At 38.3% G+C, this 14,686-nt stretch overlaps 1 protein-coding gene across 4 annotated transcripts in view; it reads left to right on the forward strand.

The window, feature by feature from the left end:
* plxnb3 (plexin B3) overlaps nt 1-14,686 on the forward strand; it is a 75,508-nt gene that overhangs the window by 46,222 nt on the left and 14,600 nt on the right. For all 4 annotated transcript variants that reach the window (XM_079897157.1, XM_079897159.1, XM_079897158.1 and 1 more), the window contains exons 3-18: nt 377-556; nt 2,584-2,712; nt 3,033-3,133; nt 3,880-4,012; nt 5,128-5,287; nt 5,889-5,997; nt 6,852-6,960; nt 7,763-7,888; nt 8,118-8,234; nt 8,458-8,548; nt 9,305-9,471; nt 11,840-11,991; nt 12,094-12,360; nt 13,140-13,313; nt 13,398-13,542; nt 13,788-14,024. In XM_079897157.1, coding sequence (XP_079753283.1) covers nt 377-556; nt 2,584-2,712; nt 3,033-3,133; nt 3,880-4,012; nt 5,128-5,287; nt 5,889-5,997; nt 6,852-6,960; nt 7,763-7,888; nt 8,118-8,234; nt 8,458-8,548; nt 9,305-9,471; nt 11,840-11,991; nt 12,094-12,360; nt 13,140-13,313; nt 13,398-13,542; nt 13,788-14,024 — 2,397 coding nt within the window. The remainder of the gene's footprint in view (nt 1-376; nt 557-2,583; nt 2,713-3,032; nt 3,134-3,879; nt 4,013-5,127; nt 5,288-5,888; nt 5,998-6,851; nt 6,961-7,762; nt 7,889-8,117; nt 8,235-8,457; nt 8,549-9,304; nt 9,472-11,839; nt 11,992-12,093; nt 12,361-13,139; nt 13,314-13,397; nt 13,543-13,787; nt 14,025-14,686) is intronic.

Below are 14,686 nucleotides of genomic sequence, written 5' to 3' on the forward strand. Positions count from 1 at the left end.
ATCAGTTTATGGGTGTGAATCGAGAATGGGTTCTTATTCAGAAGTGACGTGTATAAATATTCCGGAACTGAATGGCTCCGTTTACAGCCTGCATTCTTCCACTAACGCAGACAGAGCACCGTGCTAAAACCGTACTGACAGTGTTTTCATGCACCATTGCTGAACCACTATTGGATCGAAAGTGCCAAAAAATCGTGTTTTTGCCAAATTGTGAGGTTGCAGCCTGAATTGAATGTGATGAGAGCCAGCGAGAGAGAGAAAAACTGTTGAATTCCCAAATATTCCCATTCCTAATAACTTCCCCGCCATCTGCTATAATTATATGAACATATTTTGGTGATGGATGTAGGTAATGTAATGTTTCTGGGTCGCGCAGGACTCTCTGACCGAGTACCCATGCGGAGGTGAACACACGCCCAGTCCCATCGCCAGTGCCATTGCTCTCGAGGCCTCGGCCGCTTTCACCTGGACTCCTCCTATCACTGCAGTCACCACCGCAACTGAGGTCGGCCACACCATAGTACTGCTAGGAGACAAAAGCGGGAAGCTACACAAGGTATGACTCACTGCTATTTATTACTGGCCATATAACATGCTATTTTTCATCTTGTATCACGTTTTAGTGGAACTAATAGCAGCACAAATCACTGAAGCATAATGGGAAAAATCAGCATGAACAACTGCATTTTAAAGACTGTTTACCATCATTAAAGAAAAGACTTCTTCATTGAAAAGCAAACACATGGAGTAATCATAATCTGTCATTAAGCACTAACTTGCCAGTAATGAGCAAACCAGCCTACAGCATGGTAATCTTATGTTATTAAAATCGCTTGGTTCAGTCAGAGTTCAGCTAGTGTGGGTTACATTATTTATCAGGATAAAGTTTGGGAGGGTATGATAGCATGTCCTTGCTCCAAAAATTGGATGAGAAACAGGTTTTGGTATGCATTGCAATGTGGACACTTTTGTATCCTTTAAATGAGGCCTACAGTTGAAGGCCACTAGAATTGAGACAGTGTATTTAAAGATTACCTTTCAAAGCAGAAAAACATAAGACATAAAGTTAGCTTGAACTATTGCGTTTGGTGTTTAGCTGCTATTTAAGGCAATTGGACAAGAGAGTGCATGCATGTCTTAAGCTCCTGCGCTCTTAGAGGTGGAACAGTGTAGAATTAATTCATGAGTCATGGAAGGTGAAAAGAAACACATGATGAGCAACTCTTATTCTTGGCACGCTAGGATTCGGTTTCAATTACGCAAAACTTATTGTTCCAAAGCCTGAATTACTTTCTTCTGTGGAACACAACAACATTTTGAAGAATCTTCACACAGAGGTTTTCTGTCCCAAAAAGCCCCATAAAAGAGATCTGTACGACTTATGCTTTATATTTCAACAAGATTAAAATGAGCTACATTGTTCACTGAAAATCTCTTCCCTTCCGGCGAAGCTCTGAAATGGCAGTGAAGTAGAGTTGAACTTAAATAACTATAGTCTTCAGAAGACTTAAATGAAGTGCAAGAGAATGAGTAAATAATGATCAAATCTTTATTTTTTGGATTAACTATTCCTTTAAGATCCTTCAGGCAGAAGATCCTCGTGCAACGTATTCATTCAGTCTTGGGAAATAAACTCAGTTTTTCTGCATCACGGTGTATTTTTTGGTTTGTTTTTAGGGACAGATATGTTTTGATCTGCCAATTTTGCCCACTTTCAATCGAGAATGTGGGGTATTTACAGCTCGTGATTGGCCCAGTCTGGCCTGAAGCTGGTGTGATTGTGTGTGCATATAAAAGGGAGTGTGTGTGTGTGCGTGTCTGAATGCGAGTGGCTGCCTCATCAGCATGAGAGGACATGTTCTGAATGCTTATTGCAAGCGCCTTGGGGAGAACCGATCTCAGGGGAGCCGGTCACATGCGGCGCGCTCTGGGTCGGCTGATAGGGGTGGTGGCAGCGGCGCTTGGAGTTTTTCATCCCTCAATCCCCTCCGGTGCTATATGAAATATTAACAGCGAAACTCTGAAACAGCAGCTTGTTTACCGCCCAAATATCTCCTCAGGCAAAACTTCTCACAGACAGCCCACGGTCTCACTTCTCCTGCCTGCAAGATGCTGTAAAACACACCGGCCTGCTGAGATTGCAATTCGCCTGAGCTTTGTGGCCAATGTGTGCATCTTCTGTATATGCACATGTATGCTTTTGTTCATGCTTTTGAATAAAACTAATTGTAAGCATTCAACTTTAGCACATAATTCGCCATGCAGCATTTGTCCTACAGACATGATTCTTTAAAGTCGGCATGAAATGAAAATTGCAATAGTCGTTTCTTCTCTATTGTGACATTTAACAGTGAAACTGCTTCTCAAACAAGAAAAATGAAGGGCAGAACTTTATTTTGTCTATCGGGAATTGATTGGATCATTGATGTGCTCTGATAAATAATTTACTGCAATATTCCATTAAAAATAAGAATTGTCCATTTTGATTTTGTGGTAACTTTAAATCATGTGGCTAGTTGTAGAAAGTTGTGCTATTACTTTTATAAGCAATCAGACTTCATGTGCCTTTATGTTTTTTTGCAGGTGTTCCTGCATGCAAATGGTACCGGTACCAAATATGACACCGTGGAGGTGGATGCAGAGAGTCCCATTAACGCTGACCTGCTGTTGGACTCCACCAAACAGAACGTCTACGTATTGACTGAAAGAAAGGTATGAGAGACAAACGGCTTCTTTCAACTGCCAGCAACTGAAACAAACAGCATCTGTTACATGCACGCTCTAAAGGGAGAGATTACACGTTTACTTTGACAAACATCATTTGAATGACAGATTTTTTTTCTCAAGATGAAAGTCTGGTTTTGTTTCTTGCATTGTCGAGTAATTGCCAGTGGAATCGTCTTGGCAGCCAATCAGAATTGGAGATTCTTTTTTACACTGTTCTCTCATGCAAAAGTTGCATTCTCTTGCATTTGATCAGTTTGCAATGCAAGAACAGTGCTCAGGGCCTCTGATTTGTGTGTGTGTTTCAGGTTACAAAGCTCCATGTAGCTCAGTGTGAGAAGCATTTGGACTGCCACTCCTGTCTGTCTAATCGAGATCCCTACTGCGGCTGGTGTTCGCTGGAGGGCAGGTACTTGAGCTCACCTGATTACTGTTATACATCACTGCCTGCTCTTTCAACACTCCCTTCCCATCAGGCCGCACCTCTCGTTTTACATAAACAGCACATTTAATCATACGACGATCATTTCCATAGATCATTTTTGATATTCATAATTTCTTCAACGACTTCTGTTTCCACAGAACAGCAGCTGTGTTACCGGTTCAACTATTTTGGGCTGTTTATGCAACCCTTTTTGTTTGGGGATCATTATCAGACTAAGATTTAATACTACACTACCATTCAAAAGTTTGAGGTCCGTAAGAAGGACGTTTTTTGGAAGAAATAAATAGTGACAGTAAAGACAAAAGAATCTGTTTCAAATAAATGCTAATTCACAAATAGTCATCCTCTCTGCTCTCAAATCTCATGCATCTTATCGTGATCAGGCAAGTTTTCAGGCAACATCGTCTTAAAATTCAGTCTGTTCTCACACAAAGCTATCGTATTTCTTTAGAAGGAATTTTTTTGATATTTTAAAAGTTTTGTTTTGGTGCTTTACATCATAAATCACAATCCATTTTTGTGAAATAAGAAACAGAAGATCAGATTTTGTGACAAAATAATGGTGTCAGAACTTCATGAGGGGTGCGGGTCATTTTTGTGTTTTATTTTCTCAATCTAATCTCTGAGAGGACTCTTCAGTTTATTCTATTTAGCTGTAACTCTCAACAGACCCTTATCTCATTGTGTGTGTGTGTTTGTGTGTGTATCAGATGCACGCGGAAGATGGATTGCGCACGGCATGCTCAGCAGCACCACTGGATCTGGAGTTACGGTCATGAGCGCCAGTGTGTGTCTATAGAGAGTCTACAACCCTCCATCCAAAGCAGAGAAGAACAGACAGGGGTACATTCCCAGATCACCTCCCACTCTCCTGTCACATTTTAGTCTGTGTGGTCTTCATTGCAGCCTATTTTAGCCAAGAAACGCCCACTTAGACAGGAATTGACTCCCTGACCGTCATGTAACACTGTGGCTAACCAGGCATTATGTGATAGCAGAAAGCAATTAAAGCTGTCTCTTCCATTTTTATCAGTTTTTTTTATTCTGAAAAAGGCTGGAATATTCAATATACACTTGGGTTTATGGTGAAATCTCATTGTTCCAAAGTCCTGCTTCTCATAATAATATTTTAAATCTCATAACAGTATTTTAAATATATTGTGCCTCATTAGAGCATTTTTGCTTTTGTTGTGGATAGACAGACTATTTCTCACTGAATATTTGTCACATCCTTATGCATGTATGTGTGTGTGACTGTATGTGTGTATATATGTATATGTGTTTGTGTATATAATATAATATAATATAATATAATATAATATATACCAGTAATATATTCTACTTTACTACTAGTAGTCACATACTGTAGGATGATCAGTAAAGACGTTTATTATGTTACAAACGATTTCTGTTATAAATAAACATTGTTCTTTTGAACTTCCTATTCATCAAAGAATCCAGAAAAAATTAATGGTTTCCACAAAAATATTTTCTATATTTTCAACATTGAAAATAGTTAGAAATGTTTCTTGAGCAGCAAATCAGCATATTAGAATGATTTCTAAATGATCATTTGACTAATTGCCTCTATCTACGAATAGCAAGGAACAAATCATGTTCATAACTGTGATGTAAACTAAAATCTATTGACTAAGGTTATTTATTTATTTAATAAAAAAATAAAAATAAAAAACTGACTTACTCCAGTAGTAAATGCAAAGTTGCGCTCGAGGTCTTCGATTGCACAATAACATTCTTGTAAGGGGTCAGGAGCAGTTCTGACTGGTTGCTTATGCAGGACTCTCAGACGATTACATAGCCTGAAAACTTTGCACCAGCGTCCAAACAAAAGTATTGACAATATCTCCTATTAGTATTCTTAAGAGCAAGCATGGCCTTGCACACTCTTAAAATGGCCATTTAAATTTAAAACTATTTTTTTCTTCTGTGCTTTCAAGGTCTCTTTCACAGTTCTACAGTTACCAGTCTTGTCAAAGGATGAGTCTCTATCTTGCGCTTTTGGGAGTTTGGCTGCTCAGCCTGCGGTTGTCATGGAGAACAGAATCACATGTCAATCACCAGCACCAGAGCAGCTCCCCCCGAGTCCACCAGGCAACGGTGAGCCACGCTGGCGCGATCGCATTGCCAAGCCGGTTTTCTCCCGGCAACCAACTGTTGAGCTGAGGGAATGAAACCCAAACCATTTCTTTTCAAGAGAGTGTGCATTATTATTTTTTTTATTCTTGGTAATCTGAAACTAGCTATCATGATTTTTATCTAAGTGCACAAGCACATTCAGAGATAACTAGCTTCTTAGAATATGTTTGCTTGCATGTTGTAAATATGCAACGATTTGCCGAAATTGAAAGATACTCCTGTTGATTTTACTGACGTTGAATCTGGGTTACAGGGATTATTTTGACGTAGGGTTTTAGCTTATCTTTTGTGCAACTAGAAAATGTCAATCTGCCAGGACTCTGTACTAAAGCTTTTAGGCAAACAGTTCTGAGATCCTGACAATGCATTGTGCGCCTCTCTAGAGTATACAGTAGATCAACAGTATTTACTGTACAGGGATGGGTAAATCCATGTTAAATACTGAATATCACTTAATCGCATTTCAAGCTGAAAATTCTAGGGAAAAAAGGAACTTTGAATTATTTCTGGTTATTATGTCATTTGCTTTGCTGATATTTTACATGAATCTGTTTATTTGTAGATCACGTATCTGTTCGAATGGCACTGAAGTTTGGAGACGTGACCATCTCGCACGCAAATATCACCTTTTATGACTGTAAAGCAGTCGGACGGCTCAACGCTACTTCACCGTAAGGACACGTGCACACAAAGTTCATGCTCTGGCCCACTTGTAAATAAACCCACACGTGCAATAATTTAAATACATGTATCATTAAAAACAGCATTTTCTTTTTAAGTAGTTGAATGAACTATGTAGACATGCTTGTGCACAACACTCCACTTTTACAGTAACTAACCTGCAAACTCACCCAACACACTCACAAGCTCATTGAAATGTTTATATATCAATACCTTTTTAATATTTAGTGACTTGATACGTCCTACTAAATGAGATTGAGTGATGAAAGCCAATCATAAAGGTCTTTAAGCTGAACTTGTAAAAACTACCTGTTTATGTGAATCTCAAACAACCTGTAATAAAGAAATAAGTAATTATGTTTTGCTTAAAAAAACGAAGCTAACTTCGAATTACTTTTTCTTGGCAATTAAGCAAATTAATTTTCATGACTATAATGCAAAAAAAAAAAAAGTAATTCTCATTATTCAAAAAATGACTTTTAGAATTTAAAGTACTTTTACATCATGATAATATTTGTCATGCTGCTTTTAATTTTATGCTAATTTAAATGAAAAGCATTTGTATTCGAGTCATTTGTTGTCCTTATTTTTTATGCAAAATGTTGTTGTTTTTCTGAGGGCGAAGGGGGGGTGAAATGTTTTCATGACTTAATGGGCTTAATTTGAAATTGGTCTTGGCAAGAGAGTGTGGAAAATGAGTGAAAATATAAAATACGACTGTTTAGTGCAAAAAACTTTGACTTGCATTATAAATGTACTAGTATTTAATATGAATATTATATGACCACACATACTGGCTGTCCTCTGATGACACATTCATTGTATCACATGTGATCTGCTGCAGGTGCATGGCGTGTGTTAGCAGTATGTGGCCGTGTCACTGGTGTGTGAAGGATGAGCGCTGCACTCATGATAAGAACTGCCCCCCTCAGCACGTCATCTATAACAGCAGAGTAAGTGTTCGCCCTCCCCCAGGGTTTACCATTTCATAACCACTTACAGACAGTCCACGGGGTCACGACCTGTTTGGTCAAAGGTCAAAATAAATGATTATTGTTATTATTATGCGTGGAGGTCATCTGCTGAAACAGGAATATATCCAAAACATTTCTAAAAAGTACCATGTTTTTGTGGGACATGCTTTCATGGTTTTCTTTAAATATCTTGTAGTATAGTGTCCATCTATCCATCAATCAGACTATCTCTGACAGATCTATCCTGTATATCTATCCTTTATATCTATCTATCTTACCCATCAATCCTGTCTATTGGTGTCAGTCACCACATGCCACACAAAAACTGTATAAAGGTCATCAATTTTGAAATGAGTTTAATTCATTGAAGCAGAAGACAGTGATGTCCTAATCCAGCTCAGTTCTCATTTAATAGTGTCAGTGCAGTCAAATTAATAATATTGCTGAATGTTGTTGTTATTATTATTACTTTTTTTTAAACTGTGTGGTAACTTGGTCTTAAATAACACGTGTTTTGTGATCTTCCAAAAACAAATTTTATCTCTGGTGACTAACTTGCTAGATTATTGTTTTCAAAATTATCATGTTTGTCTAAAACGCTGTGGCCGAAATCATGCAGTCATGTCTAAATTTGGTCCATCCAATCAAATTGCACCTTCCGCTGATCATTTGCATTAAATTGAAAACCAAACTAACCAACCCTCATGTCACTTTCAAAGAAGTAGGTGCAGGTCACCTTTGCCCTCAGTGAAACACTTATTTTGTGTGTGTGTGTGAACAGGAGCAGTCAGCGCCCCGCGGGCCCGACTCTTGCCCCTGCGTCTGGGCCCTGCAGAGCTCCCCTCTGGTTCCTGTTGGCTTTTACACCGAGCTCTCTCTACAGGGCAAAAACCTGGACATTTTTGAGGTGATGCTCATCTGCTATTTATCATTTCACCCCATCCATTGTGCCTGAGCCAATATGTTGGCCTTGACGTTTCATGGCTGTGCATTTTAAAAGGCCATTATTCCCGGGTGTTCAGGAGGGTCTGGGTGAACTCATTTATGATAATGCATCTGGAATGAGGAAGGGGGGTTTAGAGACCTCTCGTGATTAGCGTTTGATTGTGTGACATACCGTGTGACATTCTGAACAGGATGAGGAAGATTACGTGTGCGTGCTGGTCATCGAAGGCCAGGAGCTGAGTTTGCGGGCCACGTTGGACCGCAGCAAAGAGACGGGGACGCATGTGTTCAAGTGCGCCGCTCATCAGGTGATATTAATTGCGGCCATTTATTCAACACAGCATCGAATCACACCACAGCCACTGCGGTTAATATAGACTTGTGTGTGATGTCTGCACTGATAATAGCTGTAATTTATGACACCAGCCAGAAAAACACAGCAATTTAAACATGGATTTGTTTATGGTGCCACACATGATTGGTCTGCATGCACCTGGCTGATTATACATTGATTTTTGTGTGTCTGTGTAGTTTGGGTACTCAGGAAAGCAGTTTGAATATTCCGCTCCTGTATACCTGCAACGGGGGACGCAGCGTATAGATTCAGCTCCACATCTCCGCTGTGAGTACCATGATCATTTCAGTCACTGAACATCCTCAAATTAACTCTCTTGTTTCTAAACAATGTACTTACTTATTTGCATAACTCAAATGCATAAAAATTATAAACAGAAATTGTAATAAAATATATTATTTATAAATAAAAATAGATCAAATTTAGAATATACTTATACTCATTTTATATGATTCTATTTTTTAATACTATCTATCTATCTATCTATCTATCTATCTATCTATCTATCTATATCTAAATATATCTATCTATATCTAAATATATCTATCTATATATGCTTAGATAATTAATGATAATAATTTTTACAAATGTATATATACATATGTATACAATATATTAATAATTCTTTTATATATTATTTATATATATATATGTATGAATGTATGTATATATATATGTATATATATATATATATATATGTATGTGTGTGTGTGTATATATATATATTTATATATATATATATTTATATATATATATGTGTATATATATATATGTATATATATATGTATAAATAATATATAAAATAATTATTATTTATAAATTTGTAAAAATTGTCATTAATTATCTAGGATTTTATCAGGGATGGATCATGTTGTGTACATGCTAGAAGACTCTGTCCTTTGATAAGATTCCACTTTGTTTAAATAGGACAAGAACAACAATTGAGTCATTGATGCAGCCAGTAAGAGCTTTGTATCTGTTGATTGTGAGCTCACAGTGATAGTGTGTGTGACTGTGTAACAGTGCAGCTGTACGACTGCTCAGTGGGACAGTCCGACTGCAGCCAGTGCCGTGCTGTTGCGGCCAGTTATGGGTGTGTGTGGTGTGCCAATGAAACTCCCGGCTGTGTGTATAACCAATCCTGCACCAGTGGAACCATGGACACCTGTCCTCCCCCTCTAATTACTGAGGTACACGTATGCATGGTCCAAAATTAAATTATGTGGGTGAATTGAGAAATGTTTTATCATCAACCATGGTTTTGCTATTTCCTTAAAGATGTATCTTGTTGCCAATTCATTTATATTTATTCATTGCAGCAAACACCACAGCTAATTTTGTAATTTGCATAATCATAAACCTGTCAGTCTATCAGCTTTCGCAAGTTATGGGTTTGATTTCTAGGGAATGCATGAATTGTTCAAATGTATACCTTTAGATAAAAGCATCTCCTGAATGCATAAATGTCAGTGTGAATGCAAAAGCTGTCACCATAGTCACTGATCTTTAAATAAGTGCAAAGTTTGTGTTGAATGATCTAAAGATCTAGTTTTGAGCGTTCAGTAGCAATCTGTGTGTGTTGCCTCAAGAGAGCAACCATGCATTTGTGTTGTTTTAATTTCTCAATTTGCTTCAGTTCTTTTATTAGCATTTATAATAAACCATTTATTCAATAATTTAAATTGTCATTGAATCTTTTATATAAATATTTGTCATTTGTATATTATATATATAGATTATATTTTTTTATATATACATTTTATATATTATGTTTATATATGAATTATTTTGCTTGTATTGTTGGTTAATCTTAAGATTTTGGGGTTTAATGTAATATTTGTCTTTAAGAGTAAGAGTAAAAGGTCTCCATTTTAAGGTTTTATGGAATAATGTGAAGCAGTTTGATATAACAACAATTGTTGGATTTGTGCTGGTCAGATGAAGTCCAACTGAGCATTTAAACACAAACCACTGAGATTATTCAATAAACCCTGCTCATTTTTATCATCACTTTGTCTCCTGCTTTCTACTCTTCCTTGCTTTCCTCTGTCAACATCTCAGGCTGATGTTAATACAGAATACAAAATACAATGCTAACTGGTTTTGGGTTTCAGACAAAACAGATATTTTCTGATCTGGTTAAAAGACTGGATCTAATATTCCTGGCGTAGAGAATCAAAACAAATTTTGGCTCACATAGAAAGATTAAAACACTGCAAGGATCAAACAATTGTGGTTGCACTGCCAGTCCAACCTATTATTATTTCTATTATTATTATTATCCTAAATAATTATCATTGTACGAATTTTTTGCGAACCAATTATTAGTCACATGCGACCCTTGGCCGGTTAATTTTTGTTAATTTTGTTTAATTTTGGTCTCTAAATACATTTATAAAGGACACTCTGTGTGTTTTTTACATTCAAATTGAATTTAGAAAAAGGTCAATTAAAGGTGCGCAGGAAGCAATTTCTGAGAAACGCTGTTGAAAGTGGATCAGCCTGAGCGCCACAACAAAATTGTAGCCAATCAACATTAGGGGGCGTGTCCACTCATGATGGGGGAGGAGCGAGAGTGAGCAAGAGGAAGATTTGAACTGAAGAAAGACTATAGAAAGAGAGATGGCTGAAAGACATGTTGCAGAAATGATCTATTTAGTGGTGAGACTGCAATGAAAACCAAACCCATTTGCAAGAAGGCCATTCACATACAGAAATCAGAGGCAACTCCGCATTTTTATACATCACTCACACATTACTCTGTTGTTTTACTGTTATGTTAATTCAGAAAGAAGATCTATAAGGATATTTTATTTTCTTATTCTCTTGACCCAGAAAAAGAGGAACTGTTTCAAAATGGCAGGATGTTGAGTAGACATGTAACAAAGACATATTCAGCTCACATGTGGACACACAGTACATAGTAATTTTCCACTAAACTATTGTCTATTGTCATGCAAGCACATACATTACATGAAGTAAAATGAATTGCCATAACAGACATTACAAAAGAGAAAAGGTCAGAGGAATATCACTGGGAAAAGAAGGGTTATGATCAGGCAAGAGCTTTAAGCTAATTTTAGAAAAGCTTCCCAGCGCTGGAGAGAGGTTAGACAGTGGGCACAGAGGTTGCTTTGTTTCTGCTCCTTACGTGAATAACATTGGTTATGCTGTTGTTGTAATGTTTGCTATAGTAACAGGACAGTTTTGAGTGTCAGTGTTTGTCTGGAGCTGCTGTGCTGCTGGTGACTAACAACCAACTCTTGCTTGTGTATACTCTTGTGTATGTTCTTCCCTGTCATTCGTTCGTCATCTTTGCTTTATTTTTTGCGATTACATTATTTTGCTTTGCTTTAGCTATGATAAAGAGACATCCACTCTTGCGTTGTGTGTTCGTGCATTTTGGGGGCAGAGCAATGAAGGGAGGGGTGTATTTGTTTGGGTTGATTTCAAACATCAACAGTGTTTCACAGAAATCACTTACTGCACCTTTAAATGTTAAAGAGGTCATTTTGTCAAACTACTCTCTGCAATTATTGACTTTATATCTGTGTACAGGTGGAGCCACTAACCGGTCCTCTAGAGGGCGGCATACTGCTGACGATCCAGGGATCGAACCTAGGCCAGAACTTCCAGGACGTCCAGGCAGGAGTGACGGTGGCAGGGGTCAGCTGTAGACTTCTGCCTGAGGCCTATCGCATTTCCACCAGGTACAATGCCTCTCTTAAAATGACTGTTTTAGTGCATCAAATAAAATTAGAAATTGCTGTCAAAATTCATATGTGCATAATTCTTCTTTTTTTTTTTTTCAGCATTGTGTGTGAGCTCCAGGCCAGTGCAAATGTCACAGCCGGACCGGTCATCATCACCGTCAGAGGTTCAGAGAAAGGAGAGTCCCAGCAGACGTTCTCATATCAGGACCCACAGCTGAGCATGATTGTGCCCAAAAAAGGACCCTTGGCTGGGGGCACGACACTAACGGTGCACGGGTCGCAGCTCCTGACGGGACAAAGAACAGAACAAAAGAGTGACCAAATCACTGGCTTGCAGGCGTTCCTGGGCTCAAAGCCTTGTCGCATGTGAGTGCCAATATCTTTAATCTGTTTATTGATGGAAAATGCAAATGTAATTTACTGAAAGGATGCTGCAAGTTGCATTTATGGCATGTTTGGTTCGATTAAAATGAACTCTGGTGCGATTGATCTGTTAGTGCGGTTCATTTGAATAAGTGTGAACACTGCTATCCGAACCCTGGCGTGCATCAAACAAGCGGACCGAGACTGCTGAAAAGATGCGTCTTGGTCCAAACAAACTCTGGTGCGGTTCGACTGAAATATGAACGCAACATGGACCAAAGACATGTAAACAAACCAAAAAAAGGACATGGTGTCACAAGATGCGACCCTAAAAAGGACAGAATGCTCAAGCATATTTGTTTTTAGAAAGAACATAATGTTGAAGTACCACTGTTTGGTACAGGCATCAGAACCGCGTCTCCTCGCAGCAGATCTTCGTTCGTTTGACTCCTTTACACATTTTATAAGCTCTTCACGAGTTCTCAGCTGGTCAAAATACCATCATATGTAGACTACGCACATACAGCGAGCGCATTTAGCCCAGCACACAGCATTGTTTTGGATGTTCGGTAAGTTCCGTCGTGTAATATACATAATAAAAGCCAACCAAACAGGTTGTGGACATATCCCTACCCCTTTAGGTTCAGTATCTTTAGGTTTGCTGTTAAAATGCCAATGTGAACGCTAAGCGGGCCAGGACTAAATGTTTTTTTTTTTTGTTGGTCTGGACCAAACTACAAGTGTGAACACTAAGTCTTCTCTCTGTTTTTTCCCCCCATAAGCAATGAAGTGAGCGACACGAGGCTGATTTGTCGCACCAGTCACTCAAACCAAACTGGAAATGTGCCACTCAAAGTTGTGTTTGGAAAAGCAGAGAGGATTTTGGACAGTGTCCTTTTCAGCTATATGGACGACCCAGTGATTATTGATGCAACACCTACTGAGAGTTTCTATGGGTGCGTGCGCTCAAGTCCTACTCTTATGCATCCTTCATCTGCATCATGAGACTGTATTCCTCTAACGATTTCATTTTAATTTAGGGGTGGACGTGTTATATACGTGACCGGCCAAAACCTAAATGTCGTCCAGCACCCGAAGATGTCAGTTTCTTATGAGCCTAGAGAGAGTTTTGAAGTCAGAAGACGTCGATACGCCCATGTTTCTGCCAGGAGTCTCTTGGTTACGGTAAAACAGTCAGAAACTCATTTCACACATTGCTTCAACCAATTTTACATGTCAAACACAGAATTTGTTTTCAAAATTAATGCAAACAGTACTCATACATTTGATTCATTCTCAGAGGTTCAAATATTTATTCAGAGATGGTTTAATCATTTACTTGACTAAATCTGAACACTTTAACTCTCCAAGCCCATGAGAGAAAATGTTCTCTGAAGTGCAGAAGTGCATATGTTTCTTTCTGTCTTCAGAGTCAGAATTTGTGCACCAACGTTTCCTCGGAGCAAATGATTTGCAAGAGCCCAGAGGTGCCACCGAAATCCAGGATTGTGCGAGTGTGGTTCGAGATGGACAATGTGCACATCGACTTTCACACCATCAAGAACAAGCCGTTCACGTACCACCCAAACCCAGACTTATTCCAGCTCAACAGTGAATCCCAAGGAACAGCCGTCCGATTCAAACCTGGAGGAGTCCTGGCAGTAGAGGTGCATGCATTTCTCTATCATTTAGGGTCAACCAGTATTATTTTAGTACTATTATAGGTTTTGAGTTAACTTTTATTTTTATAGTGTCTGTTTTCATTTATTGTGTTGTGTTTTTTGTCCTTTTTATAAGTTTTTTTTTTATTTTATTTTTTAATATTACTATTTAGGCTCCAATTTGTAATTACAGTGCTTCAACTTATTTCAGTTAGTTTCAAAAGGAAACATTTCTGATTTTTGTTTACTTTACTTTAAATTGCCCCTATTTAGCTTTTTTCAGATATTTCTTTCATGTATTGTGTAATGTAGCTGTTTGTGAATGTAAAAGGTTTGCAAAGTGCACAAAAAATGAAATGATTGTTTCCCATAAGAAACAACCAATTCTGAACAGTAATTCCAATCTTACTTTCTGCACAAACCTTCCTAGGTTTGCAACACATTTGCATAATGCCAGCCTGTGGTTTTCATTGGCTGCCCGTGAGCAATGTCTACTTTGACCCTTAAACACTGTAGTTGTATCTGAGACTGGAAGAGTTTGGTTTGTGTTGTCGACATGTCAAGAAGATGCTGTTTTCTGGGCTGCGGAAGCAAATCCACTTGGCACTTCATAAGGATGAAGACTCGGGAAAAACCGATGCCATCGTTACTGTTCATATAACAGTGTA

Source organism: Squalius cephalus, assembly GCF_949319135.1.
Source record: "Squalius cephalus genome assembly, chromosome: 16".
Taxonomy (NCBI): domain Eukaryota; kingdom Metazoa; phylum Chordata; class Actinopteri; order Cypriniformes; family Leuciscidae; genus Squalius; species Squalius cephalus.